Here is a 21,740-nt window from a genome sequence, read left to right on the forward strand (position 1 = left end):
GTGCACTGCCACCTTGCAGGAGGTAATGTAGTGATAAACTGTCATACTGTTGTTTCCAATTTTCCATCACTCTCCTTTTGTGTTTCTGTTATGCTGTCTTAATCACCACTTTATAGAATTGTACTGTTGACAGCAGTGTTGATTTATGCAGACCATGTCAATAGAAATGCATTGCCCTGCAGTCAGTTCCTCTGCATTGTTTCATACAATGATTTCTACTCTGAGAAGCTGGAAATTAAGTAGCTGTTTGTGTTGTACCATAGTCAGTGTTCTTTCAACATCTCTTACTGTATGTGTAAGTCTCATTTGTGAACCATACAAGTAGAAGACTCCATATAAAAAATCAGTTGTTCATAACTCAGACTTGCCTGAGAGCAGAGACACACACACATTATGCTATGGGGGTAAAGACCCCTATAATCCATATATGGGTTTTACACCTAAATTCCATAATTAAAACGGCATACAGATTTCCAGCATTACATTATTATCCTAATACATTGCTTTCAAATAAGTCACACTTCATATTACTGGATGTCAGGGTTCAAAACATTTGTTTTTGGAATGAGATGTAGCTTGCTTATTTGTTTAATGGCCATGAAGTATAGTGTAAACTGTCAAGATGTGTTATAGTATTATCTGTTGTCATTTCTAGAAACTCACATAAATGAAGAAGTCATTGCCATATACATGTAAGAATGTGTGGTATACAAGATAGTGTTATATTGATATATGAGGCAGAACAAATGTGAATATAAATAATTGAACCACTACTAAGTGACAAGCCTATCTTAGCTTATTTCTTTTTTTTTTCTTTTTTTTTTTGGTTCTTTTTGTCTAGTATGTGGAGCAAGCTGATTTTAACCATTACAATCTGGACCCCATTACCCTCTTGGAACAGACTATGTCTGGTCTTACTCATCTGCATTCTCTCAACATAGGTAAGGAAACAACTGATAATGATGCAACTATTTTTCATATTTTTTCCTGTTTCTAGTCCCTGCGTGTATAATCATTCCGTTGATGAAATGGTTCAAATCTAAAATCTCTAGTTGCTTTAACTTTGGTTTGTAACCTGTTTTTGCACGTCATTGTAGGTGCATTTAATATGAAGATGTCCCAGGACAGGCTTTGCAGCACTCACGAATCAGGGAAGATTCAAAGCTCATATTATTTAGGCAGAAGTTCATCTAGGAGATGAAGAGCGGTTTTCAGTTCATTCTTCCACTGACCTGGACTCAGGCCTTGTAATTGCATCATCCACATGTACTGTACAACAGAAAGATACTTTTGTCAGGGTGATCACTTTAGTTCTGCTCCATCTTCTCCATTCCGTCTAGTAGTAACGTAACCCTGGTCTTTTCCCTCAGCATGGAGACTTAACTAGGCTTAGTGACAGTCCTAGTTTATTGGAAAGCAACACAGACACAGGTAACCTGTAAATGGTTCATCTCCCAGGCCCATGCTTACACTTATCAAGGCTATCAGAACTTGTTAGAGACTTGGGATGCATGGCTAGGCTTAAAAAGGCTCTTGTGGTCGTTAGCCTAGTAAACACTGATGAACCTGTGAACCTATGATAGCTTCTCATCTTGCTTCTCTTGAACATAGTTAATATACATATGTGTTTGTGTGTTTGTATATTTGTAAAATGAAAACACAATATCCAAATGTGCAGGCATTGCTGTACAAAACATTAATGTCAACACTTCAGAAACAAACATACCAAAAAGAATACACAGCATTCAAAAATAAACCAAACAGTCTCATTTTCCAATTGCTAAACCCTATCCCTAAGAATCGCCTTAGAACAAATTTGTCTGAAGAGTGATGATGTTCAGCAAAGGGGTTTTCATAACTGAAAGTGTAGGATTTGAGTTAGGAGTAGCACACATGAATAAGGTGCACAGGAAAGTGAGGTAGGAAGTAAACTGCAGTGGCTAGTTCTGTAATGATCTTAACAATTGATTTCTTGGCATGAACGTATGAACATACAAAAATGGAAGAGGCATTTAGCATAACCCAAAAACAATCTGTAGAGCATTCAGGTTTGGAGATGGGAAAAAATTACAGTCCACAAAGAGAGTAACAATTCCAGTGAAAATAAGCAAAATACCAAAATGGAACAAATGGCTTCAGTAGAAGTTATCCTGTTGCTTAGTAAAATGTCTTTGAACAAACTGAAACTGTTAGATATGACAAATCCAAAACAAAAAAAATGTTTAACACCAGGACAGGCTGCTAGAAGCATCCTTGCCAGTCTCCATGGAGTGTAGAAATACATCTGCTGCTGTCAGTAGCACTTAATAGCAAAATCCTGAATTTTCTGAACTTTCAGATTTTGGCATGGCACATAACTGCTCTCAAGTTCTCGATATTAGTGTTCCGTCAAGCACAATGGCTTGGTGTTTTCATTTGTACAGGTATATCATTAGAGACTTAGAAAAGTGAGCGCAGAAGATAGCAGTGGAAATACTCCGTCATAGACACCATCAACAGAGCAGATGTTCACTTTATAACTGAAGGTCTTGGACTCTGAGATTAAAGCACTGGCAGCTGATGGTGATACAGAATGTACTACTGAACAAGCAGCAGATCTGCAGCATTTGTATAGACTAATTCATCATGCATGCCCTTGAACTGTCAGTACAAAAAAGTACTTTAAACATGCAGAAGTGAAAGATGAAAATATAAAGTTGTACAGTGGGTATGATGCATAACAAGATGAAATCGCTGGGATTGAATGGTCAGCTGATTTATTGAGGTAAAAAAATATATTTTTCTTTTGAACCAGTTGGTAGTAAACAAGCTTACCTAGATCCCAGTAATGATGTGTTTAAGGTGGAGGATGTTTCTCATTGGGGACTAAACAATTAGATAAAGTTAAAGTTATGTGACAAGTGTCTTGTCCACCAGGTTGGTATGCTATCCAGAAGAGATGCACTATGCCCAATGATCATCTAGTCATTGCAGGTTTTGATGAAGTGGACATTAAAGTAACTTCTGAGTCTTTGTGGTAGAAATTGTTTCCATGAATGTTAAATTCAGTATTTATAGAGAATTTGTACAGTAACTGCTCATTGCTATTCAAAAACAAACATGCTGTTTGGACAGCCCAACCAGTGTGCCGATTGTAAATTGAGCACATACCATTGCTTCTTCTGCACTGCACTGATATACTGTGCAAATGTGGGAAAGCAAGTCTCATACACATGTGCAGTACATTAGCCTACAGAAAACAATGCAGAAGAAGACTGAAATACCATTATAAAAAATTATTTAAAAAATTAAGCAATTTAAGTAAAGATATTGTATAACAGCAATAATCCACCCCCGTTTGTGGCTGTATCTGGATTTAACCATGCTTTCTTTGTTTGATCACTCGGCCTTCACCCTTGTGATCAGACCACACCAACTGTGTGTAAATCCTGCACAGTCATGGATTATTTCTTAATTATGCTATCTGAAGATACCTACAATTGACCTTCTCTTGAGGGAAAGTGGAGGGGTGATTATGGGAACTGAAAAAAATGTGTTTGTAGAATTAGTTGATGCTTCTCTTTATTGATACAGAAAAGCAAAACACATCATTCTTAGGATAGTGCTTGTGTATCACAGGTGGAGCCTGCTGTCGTCTTCTGGTAAACTAAAGATGTCAGGATGACCAGGCCTATATTGGTTATTTCATCAAAGGAAGGAGTGCTCAAAAGACTTAAGGAGCATCTGTGAGTCCCCACCTAAAATGTTTTTCAGATTGAATGAGAGGTGCATATTTGTATCATTAGTATGGAATTTGTTACTCTTGTGATTCCATACATATGTACAGTTGGTGGAACTTTGCAATTATTGCAGAGAGAAAAGAGACAAAAAGTTGGTACATATGATTGAGAAACAGATGATTACATGTAGCTGTGGCTTTTTTTCCCTGCAAGGTTCAACTACAGTGGGGATTGAGGACTTTCCCTTTCCCCACCATATTGCAATCTCAGAGTTATTATATATATATTGACGGGGGTGGGGGTGCAGAGAGGCTTGCCCCTCTTCAAAACATAGGTTTATACTGTTGTTTCATTTGTTTTTCGATCAAGTATGTCATTCATTTGTGCTTGATGACTTGCCATTCGAAGTTGAGTTTTTTCGATGTGGTATGTATATATATATATATATATATATATATATATATATATATATATATATATATATACACACACACACATAGTGTCTGTATATATATATATATATATATATATATATATATATATATATATATATATATATATATATATATATACAGACACACGTATATAATGTGCGCGTGTATGCATTGTATGGAATTTGATTATGTGATGATTCCTTACATATGTACGCAAGTGTGTGTGTGTACATACATATGCATATCTGTGTGTATATATATTTTTTTAAATCTTCATATCTGCATTCTGTTCCTGTAGAATCCCCTAGGTATGTCATTTACTCAGATTTTATTTCAGCGTTTAATGCAGAAGTATTTTACAAAATTTTCGTGGATTTCTTGCTGTTATTTTGGAATACATTCTCAGCCTGGATTTTTTGCTCCTTGTTCACAAGGGATTTTATATTTATTTTACAAAATAGATTAAGTTCAGAGTACCAGATGCTAAATGCAAGTTAGAGGGGGGAGGGACCTCAAGTATGTAGTAAATAACATTATCTGTTTCATCTATACATTATCATTTATTGTAAGGTACTATATGAAATAATATATAATGAGCCCCACTTTACAGACCATGAAGTTGCTCAGCTGAGGCAAAGATAGCTGAGATTCTTTGGGTTACCAGAAAAACAATTTTGATGTAATGTTTGATGCTTGCAATTCAAAGTATAGTGTTAAGTCATGATACTGTATGGGCAGGGCCGGTGTTAGCATTTGGGTGGCCCCCAGCAAATGTCAAGTTGGGGGCCCCCTAGGCACTTCCAGTATAAGTATCATTCTATCATTGCCACCCCTCCTAAGACACCTTTTAGTTTGTGCTGCAAAGTTTTAGGAGTACAGACAGACCTGTAGCTACAAGCTCTTACATTACAACAGGCCTATATACCACACTATGTTGATCTGTCTAACAAAGGGACACTTACAGTTATTGGTATTTAGTTGCAACAGTGATACATTGCAATAACTCTATGTACAGGTCTGGAATTAAATGAACTGATGACTAGGCCTACCATTTCAACAGCCTCCACCCCCCAGTCCTCTCCTCTGACCACCCCCGGTTTTGGCTTCCCATACTATGGACATTACTTTTTTCTTCCTTTTCTCACATTTTGCCTTACTCTTACCTTTTTCAAAAAGCCATAATTTTGTATATGCTCTGAAGTGCATTTTAAAGTTTTTTTTCTTTTTACACAACCATTTCATCCAGTAATGGCTTGAACAAAAATTATGATTAAGGGAAGAAATTCACTGTTGCTGTTCAACTTTAGTTTTCCTTGCATCCTTTCAACACTCTTTCCTGAACAACACAGCACAGTAATAATCATTTAGGAAATAACTTAAATAACCAAGGGCCCAAGAAGTGAGGGTTACAGATGGTCTGCGATGCATTTTAGAGTATATTCTCAGCATTTTACTTCAATGGTGGCCTAAAGAAAAATCGCGAAAAAAAAAAAGAATTTCAGTCTTATTTATTCTTTAAATTGCCTTAGTCATATATTTCAAGTGATAGCTGACATACATATGCATAGCATGCTTCCTCACCTGTAACCCTCAAAGGCAGCCCCATGTATATGTGCCTGATGTATGACTGTGAGAATGATTTCAGTAATATATTCTATTTTGTTGGTCCTAGACAGTACACCACCCCTCAAGCTATAGTAATCTTCTTTTTCCACATCTGAGGTCTGTGAGAAAAGTAAATAAACAATGACCACACTGTCCTCAGCACAAACACAAGCCCCCCATAACGTACAGCAGCTTTCTGTACACACACACACATTTGTGCAAGGGCTGGTTTTAGAATGGCTGTGGTTGAAACCAAAGGCTTTTATCAGCTTTATCCTAAAATGGTCATATCTCAGCACTCTTCAAGTTAAACAGCTCAATCAGAAAATTGATAATTTTTTCTCCTGATTTTTCTTCAACCAGCAACAGCTTTTCTGGGGTCCCTACAGAGTCAAAGATGATTAAGGGAGCCCCCAATATCCATTTATGCAGTCTGGTGAGTGGGGGACACTGAATGTTCTGTGATATATTTTATGTCTTACTTTTGAAATTTAATTACTTGTTAGGCACATTTTTACTGATACCCAGAAGAATAATGTCTGTGTCCTGGCATTATTGGGTGCATGCACATATAAAAATCAGTGATATTTTTTACATACACACATGGACACACAGAAGCATAAGCCATAGTGGTACTAGTTTTGTACTTATTTCAGCAAATAGCAATACATTGTGCAACACTGGTACTGCCACACCAGATCAGTAACTGCTGTTTAGCGGTCATCAAACAGCAGCAGGGGTAAGTCACTTATTTCCCTCATTGAGGAGTAATGCATACCTGTCACTGTCCCTGATTTCACATACCTGTCACTGTCCCTGATTTCACATACCTGTCACTGTCCCTGATTTCACATACCTGTCACTGTCCCTGATCTCACATACCTGTCACTGTCCCTGATTTCACATACCTGTCACTGTCCCTGATTTCACATACCTGTCACTGGCCCTGATTTCACATACCTGTCACTGGCCCTGATTTCACATACCTGTCACTGGCCCTGATTTCAGACCTTCCCTGATTGTGTTCATGCTTTTGCTTTGTTCTTCGTAAAAAGTTTGATTTGCTGGTAAATACTTCAGGATTACAGTCAATCAATCCAGACATCTGAGTTTTATAATTATTGTCCAAAAATACGTGTTGATGCAAAAGGTGTTATTCTATTAATTTCTTAAGGAAATTAGAGTAATATTTAAAATGCAGTCCTGATTCTGAGCCTTTATTCTATTATTTTTGGGATTGCACTGAATTCTTAAGCAAAGAAATTGAGAGTTATAATATCTAGTGTTCTGCTTGTATTTATAAAACTCCCTGCAAGAGAAAATCATCCTTGATGATCGGAAGTATCAGCTCTTCTTAAAATCCAAAATTTGCACTGACATAAGTCACTCTGGGCTGCTGATCTCTGTGGTGCTTACCTTGGTCACTCTGGGCTGCTGATCTCTGTGGTGCTTACCTTGGTCACTCTGGGCTGCTGATCTCTGTGGTGCTTACCTTGGTCACTCTGGGCTGCTGATCTCTCCAGTACTTACCTGGCTCATGTTCATTATCAGCTTCATTCTAACAGGGTCATATCACAGCCCTGTTCAGGTTAAAGAGCATAATTAGTAAATTAATACATTTTTTTCTTCCACATTTTTCCCCAACCAGCAATGGCTTTTGTGGGGCCCCCACACAGTTAAGGATGATTAAGGGGAGGCCTGCAACCACGGGTATAGTAGGGACCTAAAGCTGGCTATGTAGTTAGCTTCAGTGGAGAAAATGTCCAACAGCAGGGGTTAACTAAGCCAGGGGCACTATGTCACTGGTAAAATATTTAATGGAATTCTGATGCCTGTTAGTTGACAAAACACTGTTAATATGACCAGAAATATCTTTGAATTTTAAAGGGGATATAAATAAGAGTTATTATCCATGTGGTTTATTAAGTATACAAGAATGTTGTACTAGCTTTTGTTGGTTTGACAGACATGTTACAAAACATTAGGATAAGATAACTTGCTGTGGTTGGGGGCCCCCAGCGACCGCAGGGTTCGCTGGTGCCAAAAGCCGGCTATGTGTACGGGATGTTCATGAATTAAACCAAGTGGTTCAGAAACTGAAATCAGAATAATGGATTTTAAAGGTCCACCATTTAGAGAAGGACACTTGTTTTAAACTAACTGCGTTTAGAACTGCATCACTTGGCAGTGTGCTTTGACACTTCAGATTCAGGATGGACATTTCATTTTGATAATAGCAGAACAAGATGTCTACCTTATCTGATGACTGTCTGAAGAAATTCTGAGATCTGCGTATAAAAAGCTCTGCCAGTAACTGATGGCATTGATAATATGGTATCTCTTGTGAGCCTGTTTTCAGAGCTGCTTTCAGCCGATGTTTGTGGATATGTATTTCTCATCATAAATGTCATTAGTAACTTTTGCTGTATGTTTCTTGAGTCCACTAAACCTGTTTCAGAGAAGAGACTGCACCAAGAACTAATTCAGTTAGAGAAAATTCACCACATCGTATGGTCAGCAGCAAATAATAAGCAGACTTGTTAACTAAGAAAGGAGCTTCCCACCCTTCTTCAGTCCAGCTGAGATAGTGATGCTTGCGTTAAAAGGGAGACTTTTTGTTAGTTCTGAAGTTTATTTTCACTGTGTAGTTCTTGTGTCCCTGATACTTTCTTATTGTTCTGTCTTTTTCATAGTTATTGTCTATGTGGAATTTGAGGTGTGGAGATTGACTGGACAAGGGATAAAGGATGATTTTTTGATGGAGGTTGTTTTCAGTTTGGACTAGTTTTTAGAATGGGGTGATCTGGGGTTTACTGAAAAGATTATTTATATATATATATCTGTGTGTGATATATATATATATATATATATATATATATATATATATATATATATTTTTTTTTTTTTTTTTCCTTTTAATATTTTAACCAGGTAAGTATTACAAGTTAAACATTGTAGCACAGTGTAAGTAGAGTTTGAGCAGGCATATCAGTACTTTTTAGCAAGTAAAGCAAATATGCATAATTAAGAAACGCATATTAAGAAAAGACACAGAATTTAGAGCAAACTATATGCTACTTAAAAAAAACAAACAAAAAAAAAAAACAAATATCATTAAACAAAGCACAGAGTATGTTTTGTTTAAAGTTTTAGCCAGTATCACAAAAGCTATTAAACATGTTAAAAGCTTTCCACGTCAAAGTATTTTTGCGCTGTACATTTCCTACCACTTGACTTGTTTTTGTGTGTGAGACTATAGTGGCTTCCCAGGCTGTGGACAGGGGTCTGTCAGAAAATATTGAAAGCAATTTTAATGCAGGGGACAACCCCCCCTCCACCCCTCATGTGGGAGTCTGTGCCCCCCACACCCCCTGCTAATTACACATACCGACTCCCAAGATTACACAGCAGTGGAGAAGATACAAGTTCCATTTTTTTTTTTTTGATATTTTGAGTTTTAAATATTTTGATTTTTAGTCTTTTTTGAACTTTCAGTCTTTTGAATGGAACCCCTTACTAGGCTTTGGACAGCAGTTTATTTGTCTAACCCAAGCAGCACTCCTTGACTTATGGGAAAGTTACCTGTCCTCAGGTTTGTGTACCACTGTGACATTTTTCTGCTTCTATATCAGCAGACAGGTTTTACAAATTATCTGGATATGTTCAGTGGGAAGAAGTGGGACTTCCTATCTGTGAAATAATGGAATATGGAAGATTAAAAACATCCAAAATGTTTTCCCATACTCTTTGAACGTTTGAAAAGTTAACCCACTACATTTCCCGTTGGCTTCCTGTTTCGAGTTTGGTGTTGTGGCTTTGGAAAGTCTTGGATTCATTTCAGTGTAATTTGGCCATTTTTTTAAACTTGCATTCTAATCTTTTCTCTGTTAATCTCCTGTGGATTCTTTTGACAAATCCATTTTTTGTTTCACAGCATCAGTAGTTTTGTGCTCCCTCTTGACACACGCACACAAACACACACACATTGAAAGGTCATAATATAAGTCCAGTATAATGCCACTATTTTAATATCTTATAGGATGGTGTCTTGATAGATGTTACTGTGCCACATGATAGATTTTAGTATCTTCTAAGTAGTTTCTTTTCCACCTTCCACATCAGATGTGTACGAAATGAATACTATGAGCAGGATGAAATCTGCTAGCTGTTATTTTCTAAATTATATGACATTTTTTTTCAGGTACATGAAGCAGTTGTGGAGAGAAGTCATTTTTTTTTAAAGAAGAAACATCTTTATTAAATTATCACTTACAGCTTAGGCAATCGTACATTTATATAAATGAAAACGAACAGTATTGACATATTTTCTGTTGCAAATGTTTTACATTACTTATATGTTTAGTCATTTTCAGTTGGACATTACAAAGCTTATTCAATTCCTGCCTTCCTTTATACCTCATTCCTCCTCCAAAACATTATTCTGCATGTATCGTTCCCGCTACTCCCTTTTTTTGTATATAATTTGCTCCAACTCTATTCTAAAGATCCTATCTTCCAGTTGTTTTATCTCTGTAACTATATTCACTATTTCTCATACAGTTGAATTAGACTTAAATTTCTGTTTTCTAGTAATTGCGTTTTTGGCAGCCACCAGAAATAAACTCGGCAAGGTCTTACTATGTCTACACAGTTCCGATTCTGTCATTGCTCAAAAAAATATTTCTTTAGTTACACCAGTTTGTTCTCCCAGTATTTCTGTTAGAGTAGTCAGCAGGGAATTTTTAAAGTCTGCCAACTTACTACATTCCCAAAAATATGTTCCCAATTGCCTCTTTCTTCTCCATCACACCTCCAAAATTTGCAGGCTACCTGACAAATAATTTTTTGGAGTCTGCTTGCTGTACAAAAATACCTATGTTAATACTTCTAAGCAAAGTCCCAAATCTTCTAGACTTTGCTGCATATTATGGGAGTAGTAATATATATATATATATATATATATATATATATATCTGCCATTGTTTCTTTGTAAATTGTTTATGAAGTCTATTTTCAATCCTTTCTAATCTCCTCTGATTGATTCCTGTAGTTAACATGCAGCATTTTATGTCCTACTAACCATCCCTTTTTAACCACAGCTTCTGTTCTACATTCTATAAAAACTCTACCAGAGCTGATCTTTTGCTTTGGCTCCCCTTGTTTCTTCCTCTTTGCCTATACTCTGATATCAGTCCTTGATAGAGAAGGCATTCTCTAGCCTGCAGTCCAAATGTCTTCTTGGCCTCATCTCATTTTATTACTTTTCCCTCTCTGATTATTTGCTACTAACCCCTTGGTTCCTTTAAATTTTCTCCAGTAAATTTTACCCCTCCTTGTCTATTCTGTGCACCAATATTTGCAGTCATCCTTATTGGCAAATTTTCCTTTCTTCAGCCCCATGTTGGCTTAGTTTTTAGAATTCTTTCTGCTTCTTTATGAATATAATATTCCATATGGTTATTGTTATTCTCCTTAAGGATCTCCATCCAAAATCCCAGTCTGTCCTTGTTTTATCATCATCATCCGTTTCCTGTTTGAATTACAGCTTTCTGCTTGTGCTATGTATAGGAGCCTTAACTGTGTAACTCAGAAGTACACCTTCAAATCAAGTATTCCAAAACCACCTTGTTCTCTATTGGAATAATGATCTTATCCCACTTGAGTCTTGCCCCAGATAAAATCCTTCGACTCTTTGTTGATTTCTAGCCACAACTTCTCTGGTTAATAACAAAATACACTTGACTTCTGTATAAAACTAAAGAGACTAAAAACATTTTCACTGCTTGTATTTTGCTATCCATATCCATGAAACAGAGCTTCCAATTTTTATATTATCTTTTGTTTAGCCTCTTCCCACATATCCATAACTGCCAAAGCAGAATCCATTTTAATTCATACTCCTACGTATTTCATTTTATCGTGTCCCTATAACTATTGGTATTGTTGAATCAGTTCTTGTGTGGGTACATTTGCTTTATCTTCAATAATTTTGTATCCCAAAAAGACTTGAAACTGTCTTAGAATGTTCCACAGCACTGAAATGCCCTTTTCTGGTTTTATCAGGTATAAAATAATATCTGTAAAAGTCATTTTTTCTTGACTACTATACCAGTTATGTCAATGAATTTTTGAGTCCCTTATTTTCTTTGCCAATAGTTCTAAATATTAGCACAAATAACAAAGAAGAAGACATGTCTGCCTGGTTCCTCTTCTCAAACAGAACTTATCAGGGAAGAACCACCTCCTCCTTTAATTTCACCTCCAGTCCCGCATATATCCTCATAATCAACCCTTGCATCAGGACCCACCAACAACATTCTGTTTCCCTCTGGGTCATCAGTGTTCTGTTAATGTTGTCAAATGTTTACCTTCCCTGTACAAAACCACGCTGGACTATATCAATTTTGCGATCGCCTTTGCCATTCTTTTAGCCATTATAGACCTAAACACTTTATAAGTGTGGTTTAGAATCAAAGTGGGCCTACATGAAGCTGGATCAAATGCTCTTTACCATTGTTGGGTATTAACAGCCACCACTGCTTTCTTCCAGGATGTTTGTCTAGTCTTTTTAAAATACTGTTAAACAAAACCTTCCAGATCTTTATCACTTTCTTCCTTCCTTGCTTCCAAACTTTCATGGGAATGACATCTATTCCTGGGAACATTTTTGTAGATTGGTTGCACATCATGATTTTTATGTCATCTCCTCCGATCCTAACTGTTAATAATTGAGCCTCATCTGCCTCTAACTTTGGCATATTTACTTTTTCCGTAAATATATCCATTTGTACTTTTTCTTATTTCCACATTTCTCTGCTTTATACAGGTTTTCATAAAATTTCCAAAATATTTCTAATGCTTCTATGGGATCTCTGGTTATTTTCCTTATTGTAGGCTGCCTAAGCTTGGCGACAAACCTTGCTACTTTTTCTTGATGATCCATTATGCTACAAATGTTTCTGCTGTGGAATTATTATCACAAAACAGTTGTTTAACAGCAGTCTTTCTAAACTCATGCATATTATTGAGGTAGTCTTTTATTTTCTCTTTAGCACTCTGCAGTTGCGCCTCTTCTTGTTCTTTGAGATTCGCCATATTCTGCAATACTTTAACCTTTGTCATTTCCTCTAATAATTCTTATTACTTCTTAACCATATCTCTCTTTCTTTTATTCCCACCCTATTTTTAGAGTCAATTTTAATTTTTATCGCACTCCTTGGTCATATTATCAGAAGAAATTTCTATCTTCTCTGATAACTCCCAAGTAATTTCCACTACCCATTCCTAAAATTCCTCTCTTATTAACAGATGGGTGGGAAAGTGCCAGTCTCTCCTTTTCATTTCATTACCCTGCATTTTTATTTTAGTTATTGGCACATGATCTGAAACAGTTATTGGATGTGTATCGAGACTTTTCAGTTAAATGCACATGCTCCTGGAAAATATACTTTGTCTAGCCTGGCCTAGTTTTTGTACCTTGGGGAATCCAAACTCCTACTACTGAATTCACATTTCCTTACCAAATATTTTCATTTTTTTTTTTCAAAAATCTACTTCTTTGTTATGTTCTCCATTCTAGGCCCTTCCAGATAAATCCTCACTGTTTCAAATCAAATTCCATTCCCCACCTTATGTGTAGTATTTCCTGCTGAAAGCTGATTATTTCTTCAAGAATTTTCTTAAGGTCCACTGTTACAGTTTTTGGTGGAATATAAATACATACCAGCATAATCCTCCTCCTTTGCCAGTAGCCCCTTATTACTTGAAATCTACCAATGTTATCTTTTTTCTTCTGCCACTATTTTCTCTTTGTCACAGATAATACACTGAATAACCATCATGAAATCCTTTATCAGATTCACATGCTCAGTCCTTTCCAGATGTGTCTCCTGTAGCATAGCTATTTGCATGTTCTGTGTTTTAATACAGTTCACTACTCTTACTTTTTTGTACATTTCTGTGAGACAATTCGCATTTAAAGGTAATATGGGAAGTGTTGTTATGATAAGAAGTTAATATTCCCATCTGCTATGTATAACAGTTTTTTTAAGTCTAGTTTCAGCTTTTGTGTTACATGCATACACTGTTTAACAGGTTGATCTTTTATACATTTGTTTCTTGATGTAGCCATTTGAACATGTGTCACATCATACAAAACCTTTTGTCTTAATGAACACAAACAAAAAGCAAACACGCCTCCAGAACACCCCAAAAACCTATTAACTTTATACTAACGCACAAAACTATTTGCATCTTCAAATAATCCTCCTACTAGGAGCAGTTGTCCTAGATTGACATCCACACTGACAGGCTTGAATTAACCTTAATGAAGGTTATCCATGCTAAGATGCATGATACGGGCTGTTTGTGTACTTCTAAGTGCTGTTTATTTTTCTTCTTATCTTTATTCCCCTTCCAAATGAAGAAAACAAATTGAATGCTTTCAGAAAACATCTCCTAGCCACTGAAAGAACAAAGCATTCCTAGCCACTGAAAGAACAAAGCATTCTGTTTTTATTGCCCCCTTAACAGATTGTCTCCATAGAAACTAACTAGAGAACCAGATACACAGTTGCATTCCATTACACATTTTGCAGTGTAAACATTTATGTGCTAGAGGGGAACACTTCAGTATTCACAGTACTCCATGTTCTTCTGTTTGTTTGTGTCCCATTAAAACTTTTTATTAATCAAGACAAGTGCCTTAATCCATTAATTCCCCTATGCAAAAATAAGAAAAAAGCATATCAGTTTTATTTGTATGACGCTGTTTTGTCCAGGCTTTCTTCTGCTTTTACATTGCAGTACCTAGATTTCTTAAAATGAATCAAGAAGAAAGAAAGAAGGAAAAATAGGGGCACCTGTATACATTTTTATCTCTGTTACACACAAAATTAACCAAAAACTGGATGGCGCAGTGGTGCAGTGGTAGCATTGTCGCTTCACAGCAAGAGGTTCTCCGGTTCGAATCTTGGCTGGGGAGCCTTCTGTGTTGAGTCTGCATGTCCTCCCTGCGCTTGTGTGGGTTTCCTCCCTCATTACAAAGACATGTATGTTGAGCATTTCTCCCCTGGCCTCCGCTGAAAATTGGCTTTGTTCCAAGTTGGACTTTCCTGGTTAACAAATGTTAAATAAATAAAATAAGTAAATAAAATAAACAAAAATACTTTACTTTATAGCTTGCCATATGTGCTATGTATTATAAAATACTGTTAAAAACAAAATTATGTTTTACTTACAGTTCCTCTTTCCCTTTCCTAAATCTTCTTCCAAACATTAATGACATGAAGTAGGGCATATGCTTTGATGTCCCCTACAAATTTAACAAAGTCAAAAAAATTCCAGTATTTCCAAGGCTTCGTGTTCCTTCATACTTCACAAATGTAGTTAATGCTTTGTAATTCCACATTTATTCATTAATTTCAGAGTTGCTGGTTTTCTTCCTGTTGATCTACATCTCCCAAATCCAATCGCTGATTCATTTCCAATGTACTCCTGGTTCTTCTAGTCAACTGTTGTACTTTTTTTCTGTCTCTCAAACATTTTTCTTTGGAACTTTTTGAAAAATTTTCACTGACATTGTCTGTCCATGAGCTTTATTATCAGAAGAGTAAGGAGCAGAATCCTCTTCTGTTTGATACCTAATTTTTTGTTGAACAAGCTTTAGTATTTCCTCTTTATCATGTTCTGCATCAAAGAATGATTTTGACCCTGCAGGAAAATGTATTGTGAAAATAGCTGGATAAAGTAACTTGAATCTCACACCTGCTTCTCGACATTGCATGATTGCTGGAATAAATGTGCTCCTCTTCTGCCTGGTGTACAGTAAGTAATCATTTTCCACAAATACTCTACTGTATCCAGCTTTGAATAATTTGCCTTTCTGCCACAGTTTTGTCAGGATCAACTCTTTCTGCAGGTCGGAGTCCATCTTCACAAATTAAGATCTTGTCTGCTCTCATGGTTAGGTTTAGAGCATACATGATGTGCCCTTTCAATTAATAAATTCTGCTGTAGAATACCTGTCCACTTCAGTTATTTATTTGTGCCTTCATAAAATTAACAGTCTGCTCCTTCCAGTTTTTTGTTACAGCAGAAAATCTCATGTTTCCCTGTGAGATCTGTCATCTAATTCTACCATTTTTGAAACGTCTCTTCTTGAGCAGTCTCATACTCAGCCAGCCTTTTCTTCATGTTGACCTCTGATTTTTGTAGTTTTATCAGCTCATCTGAATATCGTTTTAAAACTTCTTCCATTTTTCCAGACTTTTGATATTTGAGTTGATACACGCCTGTGTTTTATTTTAATCATCTCTGAGCACTTTTGACTTATTTTTTCCTTTAGGTTGCTAGAAGTAATGTTTTGCACCAAAACTGGAGCTTGAACTGTTTTTTGCTGAGTAGCTGCAGGATTCTTCCAAGGCAGTGTTTTTTTCTCACCTTTTGTGATTTTCTTTTTTTGCCGTCATCCAGGTAGTACACTTACTAGCCAGTTACTGACATTTACTCAGAAAAAGAAATTCACTAACTTTCTTTTCTGGGTTTGTGTTTTCACACTGGGTGAGCTGTATTAAGCTGTTACTCAATGTGCAGCCATCTTGGAAGTCTCAAGGGTGGATCAAGTTTAGTATAAAACCAACTGACTCCATTCTAAACATCTCCAGTAGTTTCAGCTGTAGGCCAGCATTGTCTGGAAGCATCTTATGATTCATTTGACTTTTAATTTCAGGACTTTTATTGAAAACATTTTGTGGTGCTTTTTTGTACAGTTTACAAATATGTACCAGTGGTATTTGTGCTTTAGAAACGGTCTCTGGGTATATGCATCTGATTTGTTTTTTCCGGTATGTCTGATTTTCTTTGTTAACCACTTGTTTTTAAAATAACTGTTTCTTAAAATGTTTTGTATTTATGTTTCTAAGTGTCAGGCTATAGGCTTGCATCAGTATATTCTCTTTACTATAGTGTTCAGTGTAGGTCCACCAAAAGGGATGATTTCTTTAGCCGAGACAAAAAAGGCCAGTTTGCCATGTCAGGCTAATAATGAATATATAAAGTAAGAAGGTAGTGGGTGTACCTTCGTTGAAGGTTGTGCATCAGGGCTGGTAACTTGGCACGTAAAAATCAACTGCTGATCATTAGCAGACCGTAGTTCTGCTGTGGCGACCCCTAACCGGGAAAAGCCGAAAGACACAACAAGGTAGTGTCAGCTTCCGAAGCCCTACTCCATGACGTCTTTTACCTCAGGTTTCCTCAAGTGAGGCAGAATTGCTTCCCTTCCCCCAACTGTGAGGGACAAATTAACTGCTGATCATGAATCAGTACTGATGGATTTCTGTGATTGTCAGCTTGGTCACCAAAGTTTTTATTTCATTAGCGGTGCATGTGTTATTTATTCATTTGTGTTTACATCTTATCTTTAATTTTGTGGTTCTAAAATGGGAAGAACATCAGCTCATTTGAGTCCCCACCTAGTGACATTTTTTTATAGTACATAAAATGTTTACTCCCAAAGCATGTATTCCAGTGCTGAACTAAAAGCATTTATTTTTTTTAATTTCTCCAAATATTTAGGGTTTATAATACATAAGCAGGATTCCTGAGTAATGGTACAGTTGACTATGAAACTTGTATTGCTTCGGTTTTTGATATTTTCCAAGAGTGCTCTTCTCAGTATCCACAATGCACCCAAAATTGCCTCTCCTACAATTCATATGGAGTTGCATGTACTGGTAGCATATTTAAGTATTTTTGAAAATTCATTTTTATTAGCCCCCTTGCTCCTACTATCATTGGAACTGTCTATGCGTCTTTATTCACATATTTCTGTAGTTTCTGCTTGTCTGTCCTGATATTTTTTGTACGATTTTATGTCTGTGAGGTACAGAGGACATTATAATCACTAGGTATAGCTATTGCAGTTATTGTTACTTTTGTCCTGTTTTTCTTTGACCACTACATCTGTTTTTCCTTGCTTCTACTTTCCTAGGTTATGGTATTGGTTGATCCTATGTAATCAGAACTTCTTCCTTTTCAAGGATTCTTTGCAGTTTGTGTTTCCAGTGCTTAATCAGCTACTTGTGGTTGTAGTATCTGCACAATCCCCAGTGCAGCAGTCTTGCCACATTATTGTACACCTTATTGTACAGACCCTCAGCTATTCTTATGGTTTATTTTAGTCTTTTGAGTTTCTAATATCATGACAGAAATGAACCCCATTCCTAAGTCAGAGTACGAGTAGAGTTCATGAAATTTGTATCATTTCAGTCTTTGATGTTAGTTAAGATTACTGTTCCTAGCACCTGCAATAACTTGTAAGAGGTGATAGATGTTTTGCAGATTCTGTTGTAAAAGAATATTCCATTTGTCTACTGTAGAACCAAGGTATACATCTGCTGTGCAGTAAGCAATTGTCCTGCCTTCTTTTTTCCTTTTGGGAGTTAGGGCGTAAAGGTCTGTGACATACTAGTCAACAACAAACTGAAAGAGACATGTCTAGAGCACAGTCATTGACTAGTTTACTATTTGATATGCCATCCCACCAAGCACACATGGACATACACAGACACACACTTGCATAAACAAATTAGCCCACACATCATGCAACAATCAACCATACTTGCATGTCCACACAACCTGTAACACAAAATGCGCACTTGTAGTATGGAGTGCAAGCTTCCCCACCCTTAAACTTTTTAACTGTAACTCTAAAGTCACACACGATTCAGTCACACAAACACCCAGCTCACATAGCAGTAGTCTCTACCTTTCATCTGTACCAAACACACACACACTACAACTGTGACATCCCCTCTCTGGGCTAGTAATCAAGGAGCCTGAATCCTCACCACTTGACACTGGAGATGGATGTTCACTTGGAACAAAAATGGATAAACCCAGTATTTCCAGATGCAGCTGTCTGCATCAAGCACAATTTCCTTAAGAGCACACAGGAAAACACACTCAGTCCAGGGTCTGGATTTCTCTCTGTCTCCTCGGTCCCCAATAAGACTCCCCACTGGCACGGCTGTAGTGTTGAGCCTTCAGCTGAGTGTCCAAGCCAATTTGTCCAACACCCTGTCTGTGAAACCAGCTTCAAGCAGCTGACACACACAATCTTTGAGATTTGATTTTCACACACAGACACACACCCCTGGATAAGGCTGGCACAGATTTACTAGCTATGTCCCTTCTGCCCAGACTTTAAGGTAGTTACACTGCCACCAGACACTCAAACGCCAGCTACTTGTAAGGCTCTTGCAAGGGTACCCAATTATACTGAGTGAAATTAATATTAATACAGATGACAGTTTGACCAACAGCAAGGTTTCCAGGAGCGGCCAGAGCTGTCAACAAAGATATATACAAGTGCTCTCGGAGATTAAAATATTCTCTAAAATAGACACAATGAAAAGTTTAAATGTATTTAATAATAAATAAGAGGAGAGCATGAAAATACTAAATATCTATTTACAGTAAACACCAGAGTTTTAATCACAGTAAAATAACACAGATGACTAGATTCACACAGATACAGAAAAACAGTACTTAACTGTTTTCACTGTATTTTCCTGAATAAGCTAACAAATCACTATTTCCTGGTCACTTACTAGGGCAAGGCAAGATGAAGTAGGTGAAGGGGTCCTTCTCTATCAGGTTCCAAAAACAGACTGCCCTGAGACTTCAGTCTCACCTAGTATTTAAACATAATTTTTAGTGATGGATTACAAAATGACATCACGTACATCTGGTCATATGACTTCTGTTTCCCATACTATTCCTCTTAGCTGGGAGCGATCAGGATTTAGCACATATGTGTCAATAACACACACACACACACACACACACACACACACAAAGTCTTGCTAAGATCTGCAGCTCCTGGAAGTCGTAAAATAATTCAAACCTCCACCCTTCCAGAGCAGCAATTAGTTCTCCCCAAAGACAATTCAGAAAGCTTCCTATTACAGACTTTTTGTCTCTGGCAGCATTGAGAATTGTAAGATGCAATCTTTATGGCCAAAGCCAGGCAGTTTAATTTCAAACTATTTTCAAAGTTAGGTGGATTGAGATTAACGTCTTCTTTTCCAGTATTCTTTGTTAAAACATATACATTTAAACAATTACAATAATGTATGTGTGGTTCTTTTTCTGTCCAGCAGGGCACACTGATGGTACATTTTTAACACTAGCATCTGTACAAATCAGTTTTATATACGAATGACATATAATTCTTTAAACAGTTCCAGCTAGCTTTTCTGGCATATGTTACACATCCATGCCCTACGTCTCCTAGCATAGCTGACAATACCTCACATTGTTACAATACCATTTTCCCAAAAATTCAGTCCAACAGTAAAACACAACCAGCACTTTACTTTTTGACCATATGCATATGCACAAGCTCCACATTTCTTTTCACACAGTCAAACAACAAAAAGTCAAATACTCACACAGTACCTTGCATTCGACAGCTCACTGACAACACTACTGACAAAGCCCTACACCAGGGGTTCCCAAAGTGTGCGCCACGGCATCATGGGGAGCCATGGCTTCCTCACAGGGGTGCTGCGAACTAATAAGCTTAGCCGCAAAATAAACTGCAAACTAATAAGCTTAGTTAGCTTATTAGTTTGCGGATTATTTTGCGGCCACGCTAAAGGATATACAGTGAAATAGCCCCACGTCTTGGACTGGATTGTTCTAAGCAGGCACTTAACCAAAGAAATATATGGCAGCTTCTTTGACAGGTCATGGTGTACCACCTCAGTAAGAGCATTAGTGTTGCAGTCAACAAGCCATTTCGATAATTATTTGTGTACACTGGTGATTGTCACAAACTGGTTTTGATACTACACTTCCTGCTGCAGTAAACAAAGGCTCCGAAGTCTTTGTTTTTCATTTCCATTAGGATTAAAAAAGCCACACTAGAAGTTAATATGCACACCACAAAAACCTGGTATAAATACGTGGTTTGCCACCAGATGGACAGTTTTGAAATATGCATGCCTGGAAGCAATCTGTAGGCATTTTTTGTTGAGTGTTTTAGGCAATAAAGAGTTGCAATAGCATTTTAAGTATGGACTGTGCAGTCTCCAACATACATGCAATTTCTGTATTTCATCAAAAAAAACATATCTGGAAAGAGCTTGACTGTTAAACTGCTCTAAGGCAAGTTCTATTATCTAGAAAAAGCAAATTGTATTACCCATGACATGTGTCCAGACAGAAAGCCAAGTTCAAATTTTGCACATTAAAGCTGTACCACCCTAGTATTATCATGTCCCATGCTTCTTCAGACACTTCCTAGTTGCTTTAATTCAGATATTTCATAAAAACAGAACTATGTTAGTTAAAAAAAAAAAAAAAAACGGTATGTCACATTATTCTAGTCTTTGTAAGTCAGTATGTATAAAGTAAAATACCAGTTTTGACAAGGTCTTGCCATGCATAAAATGAAAAATACAAGACCACTCCGAAAATAATAGCACAGTGCAGTGTTCATATATGACCCCCCATATATAATGCTCATGGACAGATTAGACAATAAACTTGGCAGAAGCAATATAAACAAACTCAGTCCATAACAGATAACTGCCATCGACCACCAGGACCCCCGGGAAGGCTCGGACAGTCACGGGGTAGGTAAGAATGAATCATCATTTGGGACACACACTTGTTATTACTACTTACCGTTTCACCACTGAAATGGGTGCATCAATGAATCCCCCTGAGGCAGATCATGAAGGGAAAAATGCCAGGTGGCCAAGCAGCTGTTGAAGAAGAGCCCCTTTTCCTTTTTAACCACAGCTTTGCCCAAGGATCAGCTGTATCCAGTAAACGGAGTGCATGCCCATCTAGGAAAGGTGAGAGATCAGAATAATAATAACATGGATGTCAGAATAAAGGAAAACACCGTTCTTCTAAAGGGATGTATTTCTGTAAACAATGCTCCCAACTTAAATGATATACGAGGCCTCCT

General features: G+C 37.0%; 1 protein-coding gene across 1 annotated transcript in view; it reads left to right on the forward strand.

The window, feature by feature from the left end:
- The window catches only part of ERN1 (endoplasmic reticulum to nucleus signaling 1), a 1,214,209-nt gene that overhangs the window by 1,030,490 nt on the left and 161,979 nt on the right, over positions 1 to 21,740 (forward strand). The window contains exons 15-16 of the mRNA XM_044070452.1: positions 1 to 22; positions 842 to 941. The exon at positions 1 to 22 is cut by the window's left edge and continues 168 nt beyond it. Coding sequence (XP_043926387.1) covers positions 1 to 22; positions 842 to 941 — 122 coding nt within the window. The remainder of the gene's footprint in view (positions 23 to 841; positions 942 to 21,740) is intronic.

Source organism: Protopterus annectens, chromosome 4.part1, assembly GCF_019279795.1.
Source record: "Protopterus annectens isolate FY-2018-M chromosome 4.part1, PAN1.0, whole genome shotgun sequence".
Taxonomy (NCBI): domain Eukaryota; kingdom Metazoa; phylum Chordata; order Ceratodontiformes; family Protopteridae; genus Protopterus; species Protopterus annectens.